At 38.8% G+C, this 22523-nt stretch overlaps 1 protein-coding gene across 1 annotated transcript in view; it reads left to right on the top strand.

Moving 5' to 3' along the window:
• Positions 1–22523, top strand: part of ITGA8 (integrin subunit alpha 8) — a 109877-nt gene that overhangs the window by 1042 nt on the left and 86312 nt on the right. The window contains exons 3-10 of the mRNA XM_057432504.1: positions 11352–11452; positions 13903–14026; positions 16037–16098; positions 16918–16963; positions 17947–18072; positions 18973–19017; positions 21329–21372; positions 22328–22384. Coding sequence (XP_057288487.1) covers positions 11352–11452; positions 13903–14026; positions 16037–16098; positions 16918–16963; positions 17947–18072; positions 18973–19017; positions 21329–21372; positions 22328–22384 — 605 coding nt within the window. The remainder of the gene's footprint in view (positions 1–11351; positions 11453–13902; positions 14027–16036; positions 16099–16917; positions 16964–17946; positions 18073–18972; positions 19018–21328; positions 21373–22327; positions 22385–22523) is intronic.

Here is a 22523-nt window from a genome sequence, read left to right as displayed (position 1 = left end):
GTTCAGCTGCCTGAAGAGCCTCATGTGGCATGCTTACTGAATTCTTTTCAGCGAGAAAGAATTTTACTTCTGATCATTGGAAGCTATATCCTAACTGATTTAGGCACAATGAGGATAGATTATACCCACTTCCAAAGTCCCAAGACAGATGTTTCTTATTTAATTACAGGGAACACATGTTTTAAACAATTCAGGCTGTTTATGTTTTCTATTGTCTCTTTATAGGTCTTGAAAATAATTTAAACCTAGTGTTTGCAGGGACTTTAAAAATGATTCCTTCATTTAGGCAGACTTTGACAGTTTAATCATTAAGCAAAAATTGTGATTCTTAGGTTATATTTAATCTTAACATTTGTGGTTTATTTAAGTGCAAACACAATGCAGTTCACTTCTTTTCTAAGAGCACAAATTAAATTAGAAGAGCTTACTTAAATGTAGCAAGTAAGGAGTGCAGCTCTCTACCCCTTCCAGCTCCAGCCACCCACATCCTATGCGATGTTAGTGTCTAGGAACTCTGCTCAGAATGACCCTCCCATCATTCTGGGAATTCTTCAAAACAGAGTGAGAGTTCCTGTATGTGTATGTACCTACTAAGGCATGTAGCACTACCTACAGCATATGGTTATATATAAATGTGAATGTACAGACATAGACAGTGTGCACACAGCATTTTTATTGTCATATGCCCATATCTTTAAAATTAGGCCAGTGTAGGAAATATTCCTGTATTTCCATTTGATAATTAGGTAGTTCATGTAACAGAAGTGGAATGTATTATTTGTACAAATCAATTTCAGGTTTGAATAGAAAACTTACCAAATGAAAATTCCATTGCATTTTGAAGAGGCATTTTGAAAAATGAATGAAAATCTTTTGATGAAACCTAGAAGGTTTCATTTAGTTTCATCTAGGTTTCATCACTAGATATCCTAGAAGGACATCTGGCTTTCCTGTGGGAAACTCAGGACAACTCCTTACTCTGGGCAGAGATGTCCTTTTGCAGATACTGTGTTTCAGATAAAGGCACAAACACAGGTTGATGAGTATGTTGACAAGGCTTTGGACTTTATCATACAACTATTCAGCTTGGAATCTCCAAAGTGTAATTCATTCAGTCTTCCTGAGATGGTTGGTTGTGTCCTCTGGGTAGACAGCTTGTAGACAGCTGAAGTTAAGCCAGAGCGAGCTCTTTGGGTCGATATATGGTGCACTGTAGGCAGGTTTAGCAGTGTTATCATTAGCTGTCTCATTCCAGTACCAAGGCCAGTAAAGGTGTCATTGTTCACTGGCCAGCTGCCCTCACAGACTGGGATCCTGGGAAGATTTGCGTAGCTTGTACCAACATCTGTTCTTTATTGCCAGGAACATAAGGGCCATCTCCAACATGCCTTAGATGACTCTTTTTGCTTTAGTATGGTTGTACATTTCATGTCAGTTTTTTCCCTCCAAAATACACTACTTAGAGGAGTGTGTTCTCCATCTTTTTCTCTATTCCCTGAAACAGAGTAGTCTGAGCTCTATCCTAAATTATATTATTTCAGATAGTCTGTTACGCGCATTTCCTTTTGAAGCTTTTGACCATTATATGCCTAAGGGGACTTGGACAGTCCTTAATAAATAGGGATATTTTCAGATTATAGCTTTCTTGTACAGGCACCTTGTGCTTGCTATGCTTTCTCCCTACAACATCACTCAGAAATGCTGCTATTCCCATTTTATATTTATAGTCACACTTTTATATTTATTCTAATAAATAGAAAAAAGTCAGTCTGAGTTGTCAAAGATCATTGAGGAAGTTGGTGATGATACTGGTAACCGACTCAGGATTTTTTCTTCTCCTCCAGCTCCTTAGCCACAAGATTATCCATTTTCCCAAAACAAAGCCACTCAGTAATTGTCAGAAGACTGGAAACTCAGCTCTAGCAGCTCTAATTTTAAAGATTAATGCTTCATGCCTCATAGAAGATTTTTAAAAGTCTTGGAAAGCTTTGGGAATGTTTTCTGAAACAAAACTGAAAAACTACAGAGGCTGCTTCAGAGCTGGAAGATTTCATCTTGATGCATTTTTATACAAAGCCTTCCTTTTAAAAATACTTTTTTCTTGACTAACCAAATAATACCAGCTCTTTCAGTTAGATTCACTAAGCAAAATAAAAGGGACAAAAGTGCTGCAAAATTGAAAGCGTTTTAAATTAAGCTCAGAAGTAAAAATTGAGTGGAACTAGAAAGAAAGGAAAAGTATAATGTAACACCTAAAAGGCAGTGCGATCCAACAAATAGATAAAGAATTTACTAAATCAGTATTTTTCAGCCACAAGAGTTCAATGAAAGACTTGTATAAATATTGAAAAAAAAAAAAAAAGCAGAGTCACAAGTACTGTATCCCAAGTTAGATTCTGCAGGTCATGAAACTATGAAATTTCCACCGTAACATAAAAATTCAAGAGATCAACAAATCCAAGTGGTTGAAAACCACTGGCTTAAATTATACATGGGCATGAGGCTCATGTCTTCCATTTCCAAGGACTGGGTACACAAATGAAGCTCAGGTATGTTGCATTCAGTGCAAGTTTTTTTCTGCCATTGAGGGGGGAACATGCAATGCGCTTGGATGTTATTTGGACTTCTACTGCCACAAATGAGTGTTTAAGTAAGTGGACACCTAATTGCTAAGAGTCGTATGTAACTGTACACATTATGTTACTGTTTCCACAAGAATAGAATTCTTTGATTTGCAAATGTTTTGATGTCATTTGTGTGAATACTATTAACATCTTGGTCCTAATAAGTGAAAACAGTGAGGACATTGACTAGTATTCTGTGATAGCTTCAGTCAAGATTCTGGACATTCTTGAATATTATGATGTTACAGGTGTGGAGTTGCTTTGCACTAATCTATAGTTATTCAGTACTTTACAGGTACTGAGAATGGATAGATATGTCTTGTTACGTGGGTGTAAAGGATAACAAACTAAACAGGAACAAACTCTCTCTCCACATGTGTTTAAGGCTTGTTAAGGAGCAACGATGAACAAGATCAGGGTTATAAGTCAAGGAAGGGAAGGAAGGAAGGAAAAAAGAATGTGTTGAGTTTGTAAAGTATATAGTGTCTTAGGTAGAGGGGACACTTATTCAGAAAGTATTCTGAAGGAACCAATTAAGCAACAGCCACCTTGGTGGAAAAAAAATAGGCTTGCTTGGGATAATATTACGATGGTAAGCACTGAGATATGATGGTCTTTGGTCCTGTAAAGGCTGATTTGTTGAAGAATTTTGTTTGTGAATAATACTTTTATATAGAGTCCTGAAAGGAGAACACAAGTGCTGAGCCTAACTGGACCTGATATTTTGACATTGGTGTAAGAGAACTGGATCTTACCAGAATTGGTAAGATCCAATTCTCTTACCATCATGGATCAGAGATCTGATGGTGCAAGAATTGTACCCAGGGTAACTGGCAAGGTACAGCCAACTTCCCTCCACCACACAGCTGTGAAACTCAGGACTAAACTCCATTCTTTGTGTCACATAAGCTCTAAATGACAAAAGGCAAATCATTATTGCTTGTGAAACTCTCTTGTTCCTTTTTTTCTCAGAAATTAAGATCACATGAGGGAGTAGACATTGCATTGGTAACTAATGTTCCAAATAGGAACACTCAGTATTCGATTCAGTACTCAATTCCTAGTAAAAGATATAAGAACATCTTTAAAAAATATGTCATTACTTTTGAGTGCCATGGTCCAGCTGTCAGACTGGGATCCTTACTGCTAAAACTGATACCCAAGACCAAGACTACTCCTAAAATTATCTCTGTGACACTCTGCGTATGATGGGATGCCCAACCTGGTCTGAGTGCTATGAGCAGATGCATTACTTGTGTTTCTGTGGAAATGTGTGTGGCTAAACTTCTCTGTTGAGAAAATAGCTTTGTTGGAGTTAACAGAGGTGCAGGAGTATCTGCAGCCCATTCCTAAAAGTAATGCCACCTGACTGAAATTGTTCAACCAGCAGTTCTTCCCAGTTGTCAACTAAATTGCTAAATCCATCTCTCTCTGGTCTTCATAGAAGCTAACCCAGGGATTTCCAAAGCAGTGAGGTGATTTACTTACAAACTGACATCAGTAATTAATCCTATTGATGAAATTCCTGACAAGGGACAGAGGAGCAGAGATGGGAAGGAGGATGAAATTTTGATATGCTGTAGGATTTGAGCCAACCCACCCATAAGCAGGTCATGTAACCAGACATTCCCATATGGGTTGGCTAGTGATATGGCCTTCAGCCAAGAAGGGGCTTTAGCAGGAACTCTTCATATTTTCCTGCTGTTGATACAGCAGTGACTCTGCAGTTCCATGTTTGCAGTTCTTGAAAACTCCCTAAATCTGGGCACTAGGGTCAAGACTCTGGGAAGAAGCTTGAAAGCTTCTTGAAAGCTGAAAGCACTGCCCTTGAAAGCACAACTAGTGCTTTAGCCTGCTCCATTGCAGCATAAAACTGAGATAAAGTATAATGGAAGGGTTTTTAGTATCCCCTTACTCCAGGAGATATGGACTGAAGGGCAGAGACTCTTCTCCCTTGTTTCCCTGCTCTGTAAAGCCATCCTATTGCCTTGCAGTGGAAGGCTGTGATACTCTTTGAAACTCAGTGATAGGACAGGGGAACAAGTGTTGGCATTATATTAAAGAGCTATGATCTGTCTTTGCTCTCTTAACTACACAAACATAACTTCTCCTTTTCAGTTTCTCTATTATGAAATGAGGTTTACAATGACTATTTCTGATTTAGCATTGAGGTAAAATTACCAAGTCCTTGTTTAAACTGCGTGCTCTTCCGTTCAGCTGCCAGGAGAGGTAGCAGGAGAGCAATACGAAGAAATCTTTCTCCCCGCTTGATTAACTGGGGAACTTATGAAGCACTCAAAGCATCTTGCAGCCAGAAACAAACTTAAATGCCCCCTGAAGTCCACTGTTGCATTTGAAATCTAGTAAAAAGCTAATAGTTCAGATTTCAGAAACTCATTATAATGGTAACTTTTAATTCTAATACTTAACAGACTGCAACAAGTTTTTATGTTTTAAATTAGCTCCTAAAGGCAGATTTTTAGATACCACTTCTAAGTTTCCGGAAGTCACTGAGGTGTTGTCTTTGCTATCAATTAACTTTACCAGTTTTAGTAAAACAGGTTTATTTTTCTAAACTAGTTGGAGAAAAATTGAACAGCCTCTGAAGAAGAACAGGGCAGTGGGATGTAGATCAGTTCTGGCCAAGCGTGCGGTTGATAAAAAACATGAGCTGCTCTGGCCAGCAGTTGAGCTGATTGTAACAGAACCCAGGTACTGCATAAGGAAAGGATGTATTGTGGGACTTGAGAGGTTTGGTTACATGAAAAACTCGTTAGCTGTAGAGATGGTAAGATTCTGGGGAAAATTTAGAATCCTGTTACAAAACAGGATTTGCATTTGAAGAGAAAGTGCTGAGGGAGAACTTCGCTGTTCTTTTAAATGTTGACACATTTCAGTCCACTATGCCAGTAAGACCTTATCTGGAGCCTCACAGTTCACTTGTAGCATTCTGATTTATAATAGACCCTCATGAGTTTCTTTTATAAGTCTCAGCCTTATCTAAAGAAGGGAAAAAAATACCCTTAGCTATGTTAGTTCAGGCTCTGAGGTCTTAATATGTTTTTGATCAGATTGTACTGAGGGGAAAACATCCTATTGGGTTTGGTGATTCTTTTTTTCTTGATCCATGGAATGAAAGTCCAAATAAAGCTCTCTAGATATGACGTTAAATTAAAATAACTCATTTGAATAGCATCTAAGGCACAATAAAAAACAGAAATTCAATAGGTATTTGCAGAGTCAGATAAATCCCCAAATAAAAACAACTTTTCTTGTCATGCAAGGGTTTTGCATATCCTTACTGTCTCTAAACACTATAGAGTCTTTTTGCCCCAGCATTAATGTTGAAGGCAATTCTGTGGCGTGGTTCTCTAGATCATAGTCTTCAGCTTTGCATTTGTATTCTGTTGGTCTGTTGAGCATGTAATAGCAACGAACCTGTAAATGTTTGTCCTGGGTTCAGCAGTAGCAGCCGTTTTTTCTCCTTCTTGGTAGCTGGTGCAGTGCAGTGTTTTGACTTTTGGCTCAGGAACAGAGCTGATAACAATGATGTTTTGGTTTGGCCAAGGATTTTGTGAGCCTCATGCTCTGCTAGGGAGGAGGGGAAGCCGGGAGGAAGCAGAGACAGGACACCTGACCCAAGCTAGCCAAGGAGGTATTCCATACCACAGCATGTCATGCCCAGGAGGTAACTGGGGCTGGTAGACTGCAGGGTTGGAGGAGGTATCGGTTGGTGCTTGGTCAAGCTGGGGGGGGGGGGGGGGGGGGGGCAGGGCGAGTTATCAGTCAACTGGTGGTGAAATGATGTATTATTATTATTGGTGGTAGCAGTAGTGATTTGTGTCATACCTTAGTTACTAAACTGTTCTTATCTCAACCTGTGGGAGTTGCATTCTTTTGATTCTCCTCTCTGTCCCTCTGGGAGAAGGGGGAGGGCAAGAACGGGGGGAAGTGAGTGAACAAGCTGGCTGGCTGGGTTTAAACCACGACAATGTTACTGACTTCCCTTTGCTTAGAAATGGGTGGTATCATTGGAATCTCTTATGGTAGTGATACCAAAATGATACTACTCTACCATGGTCATAGGGTTGACTACATGCTCTCTCTTCCCTCACTTCTAGAATATGGAGCCATGCATGTCAGTATGAACCCTCCCCTCTTTCTCTTCCCTTCTGTAAGCCAGGACCCTAATGATGCTCATTTCAAAGTTAAATTAGGCTGCTCAAAGGCTTGTGTAACCATGTTTTGAAGCTACTCAGGGATGGAGATGCCATAGCCTCTTTAGGTATCCTGCTTAGTCACCCTCATTTAGAAGAGTTTGTTCTTTATATCTAATCAGAAATGCCCTTTTTGCAGATTATGTCTGTTGCCTCTTTTCTTTCTGCTGCGTACCTCAGATGGGACTTTGGCTTTCTCTTCTCTCTACCTATTGCACACCGGATGAAGAGGAAATAGATCCTCTTTTGTGTTTTCTTCTTTGGACCAAACATCTGCAAATCTTGTACTGGTATCTCAAAACTGTACATCGCATACCAGGTGTTGTCTCCATGTGAGGGGGTTATTCACTTTCCTTTACCTATATGTATTTATATAAATACAGATATAAATGTTTGTTGGTTTTATATGTTTGTATTCCCATTTTATATAAATATAGATAGGTTGAGGTGATTATTCACCTCTACTGTGTTTATATATAATTATGTATAAATATATGTTTCACATTTTGTATTGTCTATATTTATTTATCTGTATGGATGTGCATAGATACATACACACATGTATCAGAACAGGTATTTGAAAGGGGTTTGCCATCCTGGTTGTAATCTTGAGTAGGTACAGCTTAGGGAGCAGAGTGTAACTGAGCCTGCTGCAGGTGCTTGGTAATGGTCATCTGTGTCTATCCAGTAGATACAGGCAAACACACGTGGAGCAAGTAAAGATAACACTTTTCAAAGTTCCTGAACAGTGAGAGACTTACCTGACACAGTTACAGGTGTATTACCTGGCTGGATTTGTTGCTTTGATTAAAAGCATTTTTTCCCTATGTTAAGTTTGATTAAAACATTTTTATCTGCTTTTGTTGAGTATTTTCAAGTTATACTAGAGGATGCATTTTTTACTTCTAGTTTTAAAGAGCCGAATGAATTGCAATGAGCCACTGTCAGTGTTTGCAAATACATCTGTTTCTTATGCAGATGCTGGTTACTACAACAAAGAAATATTTACAAGCGTAATGTTTGATTCATGCCTGTTAAACGGTTTGTAATGTGCTGACTCAGTGACTGAGAGACCAGTCACCATAGAAAGCACCAAATTTAGTTTAATGTGTGCAAATGATGGATTGGCCTTAACACTTGCTCTAGGTTCAGGTTCTAATTCCTAAAAATTAATCTCTGCAGTGCTATTTTTACATAGGTTTGCTACTTACTGAATTCAAACTTTTCTACTTGTCCTTCTACTCCTTTGGCGTTGGTAGTCCCTAGGTTCCTCAAGTCTAAAAGACTGGGTGATGGAATGCTTATTTTGAGAATCATATTTCATCATCTCCAGAGCTGCTTCTGGATTGTGGGGCAGTAGCAATGTATAGGAGTCTTGGCTCCTGCAGCAGAAAATTAGATGCTTTTGTGTTGCTGAAATGCAGTTTAAGGATGCCCTTGCACCTATGTTTATATTTATACATGTGTCTGCTCTTTGTATACTCCTGCTTGTCTGGGCCTTAGCCTGCAATACAGACTGCTGTCTTAGGCAGTAGAATTAAGAGTGACTCCAGGGCTGAGTTTGAAGCCAAATTTGCAAGTCATCCAGACTGTTGACCATCTGGAACAGCTCCTGGGCTGGCTCTGAAACAGTCCAGCTGGTACTCGAGGCACTCGCTGGACCGCTGCGTGGACAAGCTCAGGCGTTGTGTGCCCAGCCCAGCTGCTGCCTTGTATTCTGGCTGTCCCTACACTAGTGTCACGTATCATGATGCAAGATAGCCTGGACTCCTTCCTAAAAGGGGCCAGGCATTCTCTTCCAGAAGAGAAGATGGCATTTAAATGCAACCTGAATTCAAGCCAAGTTTTTGCTGTTCACAGAATTACAGCTTAGCCCCTGGGTAAGGTACAGTATAGACATAGCCTGTGGGCCTCAGATCCCCATAAATAACACAAGGAGAGATATTTCCCTGTCATATAAGGGTGCTGACAGGGTACAGACATGTTATTTTTCAAATGTTTAGATAACACAGTTTTGAGCGATATATCGAAGACACAAATAAAACTTTTTTTTTTTTTTACTGGATTGGGATTTATCTGAGTAAATAAATAGTTTTTACCTGAGTCTGGTATAAACTGGTCACCCATGGCTATCTACAGTTGGTAAAGAAAAAAAAAAGTACATTTAGGCCGTGGTTCACCTGACCCTCTCAGATATTTGCTTTAGGAGGAGAACTTGTGACCTACCTACTGCATTTCTAAGTGGATGACTAACTCGGAAGTGGACATTTACAGTGGCTTCATTCAGAGGCTTGCTGTCTAGCTGAATACAACCCGGGCACAGTAATAACAATCTACAGTATTCAGGCAAGTTAGTTGTGTATATAGCTTCATTTTCGTAAAGTTGGAGGGGAAGCAGTAATGGTTTTACAGAAATCTGAAATATTGATTGGTTGTTAAATACAAAAAATGAAACTGTATTTTAAGGCACAACCTCAGAAACTGGGAATATGGATCCTGAGCAAAGCTGATTAGAGAATTTCTAACAAAAGAGATTTAGTTAGGGGAAAAAAGCTATTTATTAATAGTGTCTGTGGTGATTTACTAATCATTTTATAATGAAAATCCCACGCCACATGATGGAAGTTTCATACTATACCATGTGCCACTAAGCGCAGTGGGTGTGTGTACAGTTCTTGCAGATTTACTGACAAATTCATCTGTGGTTTTATAAATCCTGCAAACAGTTGCGCTAGTTTTAAACCTAACTTCTTTTCAAATTCTGGTATACTTTGCCAGTAGACAAGTATGCTGTTTTGATTGAAAATGTAAGCTCTTTTTAAGTTAGAATACTGGTCATGAGTATCCTCAGAGCCAGGCTAGCATTGGCTGCTGTAAGCTGACCATGGCTGATTTTCAAGCTTCAAAAGCTTTGTTTCTATCAGGACCTCATCTGTGGACATTGATCATGTTCAGATTTGCAGGAGCGTTAAAAGAGAAAAAAGAAACCTTTAAAGTTTGAAATTGTCTGACTTCACTGGAAAAAATAATCACAAGTGGTGCTGCCAACAGCTAGGGAGAAGCTGGCAGCTCCTGCAATGCAGTGTGTCACTGTCTCCCACACTCTTAAAGTTTTGGCGTAACTTAAATATATTCTAAAAATGAAAATTTGTGATTGATTTTAAGTTACACTTCCTGAATTTTTAAGATCTAAATGTTCCTAAAATTTCTCTCTCTCCTATCCCTAAGCATGGATTTCCATACTAGCTCCTGTAACTGGCGCAGCACAAAACCAAGTATTTGTATGAAGGATGATGTTTTCTCAGACTTTCAAACTTTCATAGATGCATTCTCATTCAGCTTTTCTTCTTATTAGAAAAAAATACAGAGTACCCCTGTCCTCCAAATAAAATGTATTATTTTTGCTACTTCAGTTTATATCTGTAATGTTTATGAGGTCACCATGAGCTGAAGTAACTGGTGGTCCAACATCCTAGAAAAGCATTCAGGAATCTCCTCTATTCCTATTGGGTAAATCCCAGGAAGTGTTGGCTTTTCAAAGAGCTTACTGCATTTTTCCACAGGTTTAAAAATTTTGTGCAAATCCATAGAATATAATCTGACATACCTTTTTCCCTACGTTCCAAGGTAGATAGTATATAGTTTTATTTTCACGTATACTGAATAAAAAAGGATTGATTCTTGTGAAATCTCTCCTGATACGAACCAGAAGCAAACATAAGGGAATGCAGATATAAGGGGGAAGGAGTAATGCCCTGCTTGTGTATAAATTGAGAAGTTCATTAGGAGTGACTGGTAAGGGAAGAGCATAGCTCATGAACATATGGGAAATCAGTTTACTTCAGAGAACTGAGGGTGAAAGGAAGGGATGTCTGCTTTTTATTAAAACCTGAAATGCATTATAATTGGCCTGAGTCTTTGCCCAGATGGCTTCTCTTATGCTGACATCTGCAAGAGTGTATATAAAGCAACATTAAGAAGCTGTCTCTTGTGGCAGTGTGTACACATGTAATTCTGTTAAGAACTAAGTCCTTTGCTATCTATAGTGTTGGTCTTTGAATAAGCATGCTGAGAAATGTCATTTGTTTGACAAAAACTAATTATAGAACATGGTTTTTGCATGGCATGGGAAGCTTCTACCACGCATGAGAAAACTTTCAGGGTTTTTCACCTACTTTTGTAGATTCTTGTTCATTCTTTATCATAAATTCCAGCTAAACCTTTTTGTTTTCTTGTTTGTTTTGGCAGGGGAAAACAGGGTTTCTTCTTTCAATCCTTTTTATTTTTTCTGAACTTTCAGGGTAATTACTTTTAATTTTCATGTGTGAATTTGTTTTCTGCTGACCAGTGAAAAGTATAAATGATACTAGAAAGTCCATTTCCTGTTAAGCTGACAGGACGATGACAGTGGATGCAATGTGATATACCCATCGGTCTGTTCACTTGTATCTGTAATTCTCAGGGTAATACTTTTTGAAAATAAGCCGTCAACTGCTTCTTTCCTTATCAGACAACAGGAAAATTAAAGTCAATGGCACCAGGGAACCTATTGAGTTTAAGACAAACCAGTGGTTTGGGGCAACAGTCAAAGCTCATAAGGAGAAAGTTGTGGTAAGTCTTACGCATTCGGTATTCATTTGGAGATAATGTTTATTTTTCTCAAACGTATGTCTTTAATAGCTCTTTATGTGTAGATAATGGAAAAAACTCTAGACTTATGCATGAATTATAAAACAGATTATGTGTATAACTCGGAAAATGAAAGCAGCCTATAAAATCAGGTTGAACTGACCGAGTGAAGATAAGCCTACTGTCGTGAAGATAGCAGAATTCCATATTTTTATGGAAGTAAATGATGATTTTTTTAACAGATAACAAATATATTTTAGAGATACACAAGAACTGATAGCTATATACTATAAAATGTTTTGTATTATGAAGATTTATTTGGAGTGTTAAATACAGAATGTAATGGAAGCCAAGATTTTTGTGCTGAAGACCCATTACTAAGAGAAAGCACTGACTTCTTTTGTCACATTTACATTGTTTTGAAAAGCTGTGTCATAATCCTGGTAAAGCAGCCACAAGAAAAGTCATAAGAAAGTTCCTAATCAAGACTGCTGTCAAAGTGCAATGTCTTGTTTTTCAGTTTCACTGTGCATTTCACCTGTGTTGATAGAGAACTCCAGCAGGGGGCAAATACTTTTATTGCTTAGCAAAGTAGTGGTGATGCTGCTTATATGTAGACATTTTATATTTACACAAAGGTTTACATCAAAAATGCAACTGAAATAACTGTGATAAGAATAATTAATTTGGTCATTAATCTTGTTAGTTTTTACAGTTGCAAAGCCACAGCTTGTGTCTTGGGATTTGTTTAAAACTTCCAGTTATTACTCAAGAAATAGTCATAAGGGAAGAAGTCTAAAGGAAATACCTTCCCTTATTTAGTATGGCTTGTGGTTAACCTAGGAAAGGATTTTGACATGAAATAGGTAATGAATAAAACATCACCCTGTTGTGTTACAGAGCTAAGTGGATGTAAAAATGCTAAAAATAGCTGAAGATTTTTCATTTTATGTACTCCACTAAACAATAGTTCAAAACCAGAAATAAAGCTTCTTTGTCATCATTTGGTGAATCTTAATCAAGTGAGCAGAAAACCTCAGCACCAACTGATGTGCTGTGTCTGTACTGACCAAACTTTGGTTTGCCTCTGATAACTCTTCTCAGGCTTTCTGAAACAGACAAGCAAAAATGTGAAGAGTGAAGGTAGAAAAAAATGCCTTTTAAGCTTTGAAAGGAGAGAAAAAGACAATGTCACCAAGCTGTCAGAAACTTCTATTTTTTTTAAAACTCAGATGTGATGGAAACTGCATCAGGTCAACAGTTATGCTTATATTGAGCTCGTTTCAATCTATTTTGCTCAATGTCAAATGTACCTAAAATCATGCTCATAGGATACATACTCTTCTTTACTGCACTCTGGTTTTGCTTCCTGTTTTAATCTGTAAGGTCTTCTAGGCAGGGACATCCTAAGAGTCCCAATTCCTTAAACCATTGTTCCAGAAGCACTGACTTCCTTGGTAAGCACTGAGTAGCACAGTGGTTCATTCAGCTGGAACTGAATGCAGAATGAAGGTTTATACAGTACTGTGAATAATAACAAAACCTTGCCAGAGGTAGGCAGGTTTCTGATTGGAGAAGTAAGACAAGGTAGGAAATGAACAAAGGATTTGTTTGTATCTTACAGAGGCAAGGCTGTAGGAAGAATTAGTGTCTTCACCACCCTGCCAATTGAAAAGTTTTAGGTCACAGGAGCCCCTAAAGAATGACTTGCATACCTGACAGCTTATCTTTTTTATTTTTCCAGTTATCTGAGTTACTTTCAAAAAAGATGATGCTACTCTCTCCACCGCTTGTATATCTTTTATCCTTACACTGCAATGTTTGTAATACCACTACTATAACACAGATCAAATTAGTTCAGTAACCAGAACTTAGCAAAAACATGTTCACCCAGAGACTGTTGAATCCGTTATAGCTGTACCATCTCTCTAAAGATTTAAATTAAGGTTTTATAAGACAACACAATCTGATGATTGTGATAAACGATATGACACAACAAATTTCCTTCTGAATATAATAATGGCAACACCCATTATTTTAAGACATATCAGGACAGAAGTAGGAATGTCTTCAGCCACATGTATGTGATCTCTATCTTAAACTATGGGATCAAATCTTGTGCAATGAGCAGTAATAGAGCAAATATATCACTTATAAGGCAGGCTTAGAGGGTATCTGTAACATATGCTTTAGTGTGAGTGGTATTCCCTGACAGATTTCACCTACGAAGAGCTATAAGTGAAAGATCAGATTATGCTTTTCAGGTTATAATGAAACTATAAGAAGCAGTGGTCCTGCATTTTCTTCTGTCAATACATTGTGAATGAATGATACAGTACCGGAGAGAATCCTCATAACACTGCTTATTAATTGCAATTGCCAGATAGGTGAGTATGTGACAGGTGCGTACGATATTGTTTCTGTTTTGATAGGCTTGTGCTCCCTTATATCATTGGAGAACCCTTAAAGACAGCCCTGAAAAGGACCCTGTTGGCACCTGCTATGTAGCAATTCAGAACTTCAGTGCCTATGCTGAATATTCACCGTGTCGCAACAGTAAGTATAAATAGGAGCAATCCTGTGTTGGAGGAATTGATATTGTACTCTGTGCTTTCATCCTTTCAGTCTTCACACAGTCTTGGTTGAACGAAGATTGCTATATGACATTATTGCACTGGATGAGGATTTAGAGAAAAAATTACATTCAGCTATACACCTGTAATTGTGTGCTTTACTGCTTAATTGAAAGAGGAAAAATTAAGTAAATTAAGCTTACGCAGTTATAGTGATGAGTTATAGTTGGTTCAATTTAAATGACTTTAAAATGTAGCAAACAGATCTAGATAAGAACCAAATAGCATTTTAAACAATTATTCATGCTTATGCTGAGTATAAATCTCTCATCGCAGGATCACCATCTGAAGACCAGACCCTGCACAGAAACACAGCCTCTACACCATTCATGCCAATAACTATCCACAATAGCTCATTTATGAAGAAGTTCCAGCATGGAAGAAAGCCATGCGCATTAGCAGTGCTGTTCTGCATTCTTCTCTGTGCTGTTTTGAGGATGTGATAGCCATCTCTGGGCCTTACTTCTAGGGGCGTAGGGAAAAAACGCGTGTATATTTAGAACGAAGTTCAGTTACCTAGAAGTCTGCAGAAAATCCAACACGTTAGATTATATCACTTGTTCATCCTATTCAGCATCCTGTGTCCAAGTGCTTATGATGATTCTTAATACCTTCATTGACCTCAGTGCTCCACACTATTAAAATCAATATGAAGTATCCAGTGGTTTTACTGAGCTTTAGACCGAGCTAGGTCTGTGGCAGTTTGTGCATTCACAGATCAGAAAATTGTTCTTTCAGTTACGTTTCTAAAGGTAATGTGTGTTAGACAGCAAATACGATGAGCTTACCTATCCCTTTGAGGGGAAGCTGTGGAAGCAAATCTATGATGTAGTTCCTTGTCATGATACAAAGACTCTGCTGTTGCAGCTAGCATTCTTGCCCTGTGCACATGGGCTAATTTCAAAACACATCTTTAACTGTTCTCCTATTGCAAACTGTGTTCCTACCTTTGAGTTTCTGATTTTGTCAAGAAAGTAACAGGCATTTTACAGAAAAATCAGACACTTCACATAATTAAAAGGTCTCTTTCCTGTGGAGATGTAGAGACAGCACCACTTCATGTAGCTGGATTTTCTTGACATCTGACAGATATGTGATAATAATGTAGCCCAATAATGCTTTCCATGGCCTATCAGAAAATCTGTTTAGCAGTGATGTCTCACTGGGGCTTTGCCAAAGGCTTATGACATTTGAAAAGAGAGTTCAAGTCACCATTCCTGCTCCCAGTTTCCCAATCCTGCACACTTCCAGCACTCCAGCACTCACAGGAAAACCCTAAAATGCATGCCAAGATGCTTTGAACAATTATGTAAGGATTTGGAGACTAGAAATGAAAGTGGACAGAAGCAGGAAGCATGGTTTTGCATGTATAAATCTGCATCCAAAATTATATTACACTTCAGTCCTCATTGACCAAATGTATATCAGTTAAAGGCCTGGCCTTTGTGAAGGACATGTACCCTTTCCCTAGCCATAGTACAGATAACCAAATGTCATCTGAACATTGACCCGTGCTGAGCCATCTACTATGTCTGCATTTTTTGAGAATGCCTTGGTAAACACTCTTGTGTTTATGGCAGGGCAGATTCTGGTGACCATTCTAGGATTTCTTGTCAAGTTGTTTACTTTTGTGTGTCCAGCCAAATTCAAACTGTATCCCTGGTAGTTGTTGCAAAGGTCCTTCCTTAGCACTGAGAGGCGGAAGTCCCAAGTAACTCCTATATTCCTGCTCCTCAAAATCTTCACAAGGGAGCTGCATGTTCAGGGTCCTGTAAAAAGTCTTGTTTTGCTCTGCCTCTTCTAAAAAAGGATGCGTATCTTTTCATGTATTTTGGTAGTTTTGCATTTACAGTCTTACAGTTCCAGTGATGTGTAAGCTGTCTTCCATGTGTACTGTGAAATCAATAAAAATCTTCTCTGTTCATAATTGCAGGCAATGCAGATCCCGAAGGACAAGGCTTTTGTCAAGCAGGTTTCAGCTTAGATTTTTACAAGGTGAGATTCTTCTTCCAAAATACTTTAACAAATGTAATACATCACCAGTGTTCAAGCACAAGTGATCAAGAGTTTACCCATGCTGTTGCATATGGAAAGTTTTGTGAAGTTTTTGCAAGTTTTTCCCCCTTTGCAAGCTTCAAACTTCCTGGTTTCATTAATAAAAGAAATACTGCAATCAGCACTTGTTTATCAATTGGCAGCATTCCAGTCTGACTGCTTGGTCTATCTTAATAATTAGGCAAAAATTTGTATGTTCTTCTATCTCTTGTATGTTCTTCTATCTCAGTGATAGAAGATAGAATCTTCTATCATTGGTTACAATGCTATCCAAAGACCTGACTTTCAGGAAATAATGGGCTAGTAGTAGCTCGTTTTAAAAAGTTAGAATAGCTTGTATAAAAATGCTTTTGGAGTCAGAGAAGTCGTTGAGTAAGACCATTCTTTTTGGAGGTGACAGTGAAAGTGCTTAGGGGAAATAGCTAGTTGTTCTTGTATGCCAAGAAGATCCAGAAACAACATTATGGGCCGAAGAATAAACTGTGCAATTATTGTTATTACATGTGCCATTATTACAGCACCAGGACCTCACATAACATTGATCATTGCTATTGTTTTCAGTGCATAGGGTGATCTTAACTTTATTTGACTGTGGCTTTCCCTGCATGTCCATGCACCTACATCATTACCTTGTGCAGAGCTGTTCTCCTGTATCATGATTCTGATATTCTTTTGGTCATTTAAATTGTTTTTCCCATGCACGCTTAACTTTGTTGTGTTCTTTTGTTGTGTAATTTTGTTCAATTCTGCTTTTTGTAGAATGGAGACCTCATAGTAGGCGGGCCTGGTAGTTTTTATTGGCAAGGTATGTTCATCTGGCTGGTTAACTTGATCTAAGAAGTGAAGCAGAAAGTATTGAAAATGTTGTACTAGATTTCCATTGTTTTCTCAGCTTAAGATAACCAGTCTGGTCTTATTTTCAGCAAATATAAGTCAGAAGAATTGTTTGGCAAGCAATTGAGGGTAAAAGTAAGTCAGAGAAAACTCAGGATGAAGGTTGGGTAGGAGGCGAAACAAATAGAAGTAACTTCTTATGTTGCCATTTTAGCACGTTTGTCATTTGATTAATAAGCCCACTTTTTCCCTAGAAATACTGCAGTTTTAAAAATAGCTAAAGTTTGTGCAATGAATGCAATTGTTTCAGGTTTTTTTCACTTATTTATTTGTGAACACCACCTTTTCATTGCTATCTGCATATATTTTTAGCTTATTTGTGGCATAACTGTAATTTCCAAGATGTAGTTTCTCATGTAGATAAAACCTGAAGTGATTTTGGTAAAGGGTTAAAAGGGTATTTTTGCTTTAACCTGTTCTGAGATGTCATGTAGCTGATTTCCCAGACTCTGACTACCAACTTGCCCATTGTCTGGCTCATTAGTGTGTGGTTTTGCATTACCATTAAAGGAGGAAGATCTAGTTGATTATGATGGTGTGGAATTCATAGCTTTGAATTCTTCATTAAGAAATTGCTTCCACTGGTCTACTACATTTATGCAGTACACCATCAAAAGGTAGCTGAGCCTGAAAATGCTAGACTTTAGTTTGAATCAGCACCTTGATGTGGGTCTCGAGATGCTTTTGTTGTAGTTCAGTAGAGTCTCAATGCCCATTTATGTGCACTCTTAGGACTTTCAGAGTAATAATGGAGAAAGACTGGGAGATGATGTCTGCTCTTTGCATCTCTGCTGTATTATCCCTTCAGCTCTGTTCTGATGTACTGCTAGCCCTGTTTTGTAGAAACTGGCTCTCCTTTATGCTCCTTTCATTTATGAAGTTGTTTGAATCCAGGTCAGGTAATCACTGCAAGTATTGTGGATATCATTGCAAATTATTCCTTCAAGGATATTCTGAGGAAACTGGCACGAGAGAAGCAAACAGGAGTGGCACCACCCTCGTATGATGACAATTACATGGGTAAGCTAATCTCTGTGCCAGTTAGCAATATGTTCTAAGAGCATGGGGCTTACACATATTGAAAAGTAGCCCTACATTACTAATGTCCCAATTTTGAGATGATTTGAACATGTTCTGCACAACAGCAAATTAGTATTTTGTTAGTTACTTCAACGGCATTATGACCATGCTTAAAATTATGCATGGGGACCGGGTTTGAGGGTTGAGAGCTTAAATGGCTCATTAGGGTTCTTATTATTTGATCTTAAATAATTAAGCAGAAATAAAAAATGTTCCCAATTATATCTTTTCTTTTTTTTTGTAATGATATTCATGTGTCTCTGCGTGTAAGACAATTTTTTCTTCACATAAATATAGAAAGAATGCAGTGGAATTTGAAGGCAGAGATGCATCCTTTCACCTCTGCCCATAGATTTGAAACTACAGTCCCTGATAAAATCCAAAATCTTTACTGTGTCAACAGCAATTATCTCACAGGTTTACAAAAGCTTCAGGAGATACTTCACTGAATCTTTGGAAATCTGTCTTCCATATAGGCTAAAACAGGATACTCAGATGTTACAGTACAGTAATGAAGACCTAAACTGTGTCAGTAGCTGTTAGGGCAAACCACCACAGTAGCTGCTGTTTTTCAGATAAATTATGAAGTATTAATGATTTAAAAGCTCATTTTTTTGAGAAAAGTGATAGATTTATTATACATTCAGACCTACACTTAATTTAGCTATAATAATATGATAAACAATTTTCCCTTTCTTCCACACAGTTTTAGTATACTGATGTTAGAAAAGTTGCATTGTGCTGATCTGGTGAACAGAAAAATCTGATCAACCTTGCATGTTGTTTTTTTTTAAAGAAATGGTTTATCAAGTGTTTTTCTTGTAATTTACCTTTAAACAGGATACTCAGTGGCTGCTGGGGAATTTACTGGGGATTTTGAACAAGGTAAGAAGCTACGTACTTGAAACCTCATAGCCATGCAGCTATTAATTTCCTCATTTTGGGTCTGTGCAGGAACATACATTTGAAACATAGGTGACATTTAAGCTATCTGTACCAAATATTCTCAGAAGCAAATATTTCCTTAGAAGACGTATCTTAACAGATCAGAATGTAAGTAACCCAGAAGTCTGAATCTGTTGCTAAGGTATTCTGGCCATGCATCTGTTCAGCAGTTAGAGCTGTGACGACATGCTAGGTGGAGCCATCCAAGCTCACTTTATTTAGCCAGTTTGGTGACCAGTTGTAACATGTTTTGGGAGAACTAGCTACACAGGATTTGGAGAAGGCTGAGGTTCTGAATGACTTCTTTGCCTCAGTCTTCACTGGCAAAGGCTCTGACCACATCACCCAAGTCTTGGAAGGCAGACGGCAGGGACTGTGAGAATGAAGACCTTGAGCTCACTGTAGGAGAGGACCTGGTTCGAGAGCATCTTAAAAATCTGAACGTGCACAAGTCCATGGGTCCCGATGAAAAACAACAAGGTGCTTGGTGACAGCCAGCATGGCTTCACTAAGGGGAAATCCTGCCTGACCAATTTGGTGGCCTTCTATGATGGGGCTATGGAACTGATGGACAGGGGTAGAGCAGTTGATGGCATCTACCTGGATTTGTGCAAAGCGTTCGACATTGTCCCACACAACATCCTTGTCTCTAAATTGGAGAGACATCAATTTGATGGATGGACCACTCGGTGGATAAAGAACTGGCTGGATGGCCGCACACAAAGAGTTGTGGTCAATGGCTCAATGTCCGGCTGGAGACCAGTAATGAGTGGTGTCCCTCAGGGATCGGTGTTGGGACCGGTCTTGTTCAACATCTTTGTCACTGACATGGACAGTGGGATTGAGTGCGCCCTCAGCAAGTTTGCCGATGACACCAAGCTGTGTGGTTCGGTTGATACCCTGGAGGGAAGGAATGCCATCCAGAGGGACCTTGACACACTTGTGAGGTGGGCTGATGCCAGCCTCATGAAGTTTAACCATGCCAAGTGCAAGGTCCTACACCTGGGTCAGAGCAATCCCGGGCACAGTTACAGGTTGGGCAGAGAAGAGGTTCAAAGCAGCCCCGTGGAGAAGGACTTGGGGGTGTTGGTCGATGAGAAAATGAACATGAGCCAGGTTCAGTGTGTGCTTGCAGCCCAGAAAGCCAACATATCCTGGGCTGCATCAAAAGGAGCGTGACCAGCAGGTCGAAGGAGGTGATCCTGCCCCTGTACTCTGCTCTTGTGAGACCTCACCTGGAGTATTGTGTGCAGTTCTGGTGTTCTCAACATAAGAAGTACATGGAAGTGCTGGAACAAGTGCAGAGGAGAGCCATGAGGATGATCAGGGGACTGGAGCACCTCCCATATGAAGATAGGCTGAGAAAGTTGGGGCTGTTCAGCCTGGAGAAGAGAAGGCTGCATGGAGACCTCATAGCAGCCTTCCAGTATCTGAAGGGGGCTATAGGGATGCTGGGGAGGGACTCTTCATTAGGGACTGTAGCGATAGAACAAGGGATAACGGGTTAAAACTTAAACAGGGGAAGTTTAGATTGGATGTAAGGAGGAACTTCTTTCCTGTTAGGGTGGTGAGGCAGTGGAATGGGTTGCCCAGGAAGGTTGTGAATGCTCCATCCCTGGCAGTGTTCAAGGCCAGGTTAGACAGAGCCTTGGGTGACATGGTTTAGTGCAAGGTGTCACTGCCCATGGCAGGGGGTTGGAACTTGATGATCCTAAGGTCCTTTCCAGCCCTAACTATTCTATGATTCTTTGATTCTATGTAGAGCCAACAGTGCAGTCTTGTACAGTCTTTCAGTCCATATTCAAGTTACTCACCTGCATAGAGGTTGCTAGACCTCAGCCTATGACTGGCGAGGTGCAACATGGCTTGGAAATGTCTGTGCATGCTAAAAGCACACTTCTGACTGCCACATAAACTTCACAGCCCAGGCTAGGAGATAACATTCAAATGCTTCTGGAGAAAGACAGCTTTATAATGCGGTGCTATGTTAACTAATGCTAGGCAGAAAGAGTTGTCTGGATGAGTGTATTCAAAATTTAAGATATACTATTTCATGCAATTAGATGCACTTAGGGGAAGTTAAAATCTTATGAGTAAATGTCTTTAAGAGATTTGCAGATGCTTCTGATACAGATAACAAATCAAAATCCTAAGCGTTATATATCAAGGAAGATTTAAGTGGCTTGGGATACATGTTGCATGTACAACTCGTGGCATAACCAGTTCACTGTTTGATCATTTATCCTTTTAGAATTGGTTGCTGGAGTCCCAAGGGGAGCGCAGAACTTTGGCTATGTATGTACTGGACCCACATTTTATCCTTTTTATATTGAAAAGGCAGTTACTCTTTGGGAGGCTAAAGGCTACATTATATTTTCTGTCTCCTTGTTCCTAAACTTTTTAGTAAGAGAAAAATGCTACTGACTTTCACTCTCAGGCTTATCTGGCTGGGCTGAAATGCCTTACTTTTGAATATTAAGTGCTTAGTCCCTTCTGAAGTCTGTTTACAATAGGCAATTTCAAGCATGCTTTGAGTATGACCAGAATCCTTATACCCAGTGAGTGTTATCAGATCTGATCTTACCCTTAGGTTAGCATATTTCATGTGCAATGCTGTATCCGCAGTAGTGAGCTGTCCAAGTTCAGATAATTCATACCCACTGTTTATTTTAAGCGCTCTAAGTATATACACTGAATACTAGATGCTAAATATTAAGTTAGAAGTGATGGGAGAAAACGATATATGTATGTGGATGCATCTTTTACCTCATAGGAAAAGAAAGTTTCAGAACTAACCTGACTGGGAAACAGAGACCCTAGCCACAGACACATTCTCTAGTTTTGTGAACCCAAAAATCATTGTGTCTCTGGAACTGATTCATACCATTTTTCAGAGGAAAGGTGTGTATGTGTGTGCATATATATATATGTAGGTATGCATATATTTCTTTATGGTATAAGTTCCTGTTTTCATGCCTAATAATGTAGTCACTGATTAGCTGACAATCTGATTTGCTTCTGTTCAGTGTCCAGTAAGGAAGGGAAGCAGTCTTTTCCCCATTTATTTCCCCATTTTATTTATATATTTATTTATATTTATATGAGACTCATAAAGTCTTAGTGATTCATTCAAGATCATATAGGAAAACTGTGGTGAGACAGAAAATAATTGTTTTTTCTTGGCCACAGTGTGACAGATAGGTTTGCAGTGATGTTGTGCTTGAAACTTTCCATATTTTTCTGTTACCAGGTCTCAATTATTAATTCTTCAGACTTGACCTTTATCCAGAATTTCACTGGTGAACAGGTAATGTCAAACAACTATGTGATCAAATATAATATCTCTAGAGGATACAGTTTTATTAACATAGCTTAAAATATATATAAAACAGATTTTAGAATTAATGACCATCGAAACAAAGAGGATTATCAGTAAAAAAAAATAA

Source organism: Pezoporus wallicus, unplaced genomic scaffold, assembly GCF_028554395.1.
Source record: "Pezoporus wallicus isolate ANWC-B61680 ecotype Strahan unplaced genomic scaffold, APGP_CSIRO_Pwel_v1 scaffold_2584, whole genome shotgun sequence".
NCBI lineage: Eukaryota > Metazoa > Chordata > Aves > Psittaciformes > Psittacidae > Pezoporus > Pezoporus wallicus.
Note: the sequence above shows the minus strand (reverse complement) of the source record. Positions and strands in the feature narration are given on the sequence as shown.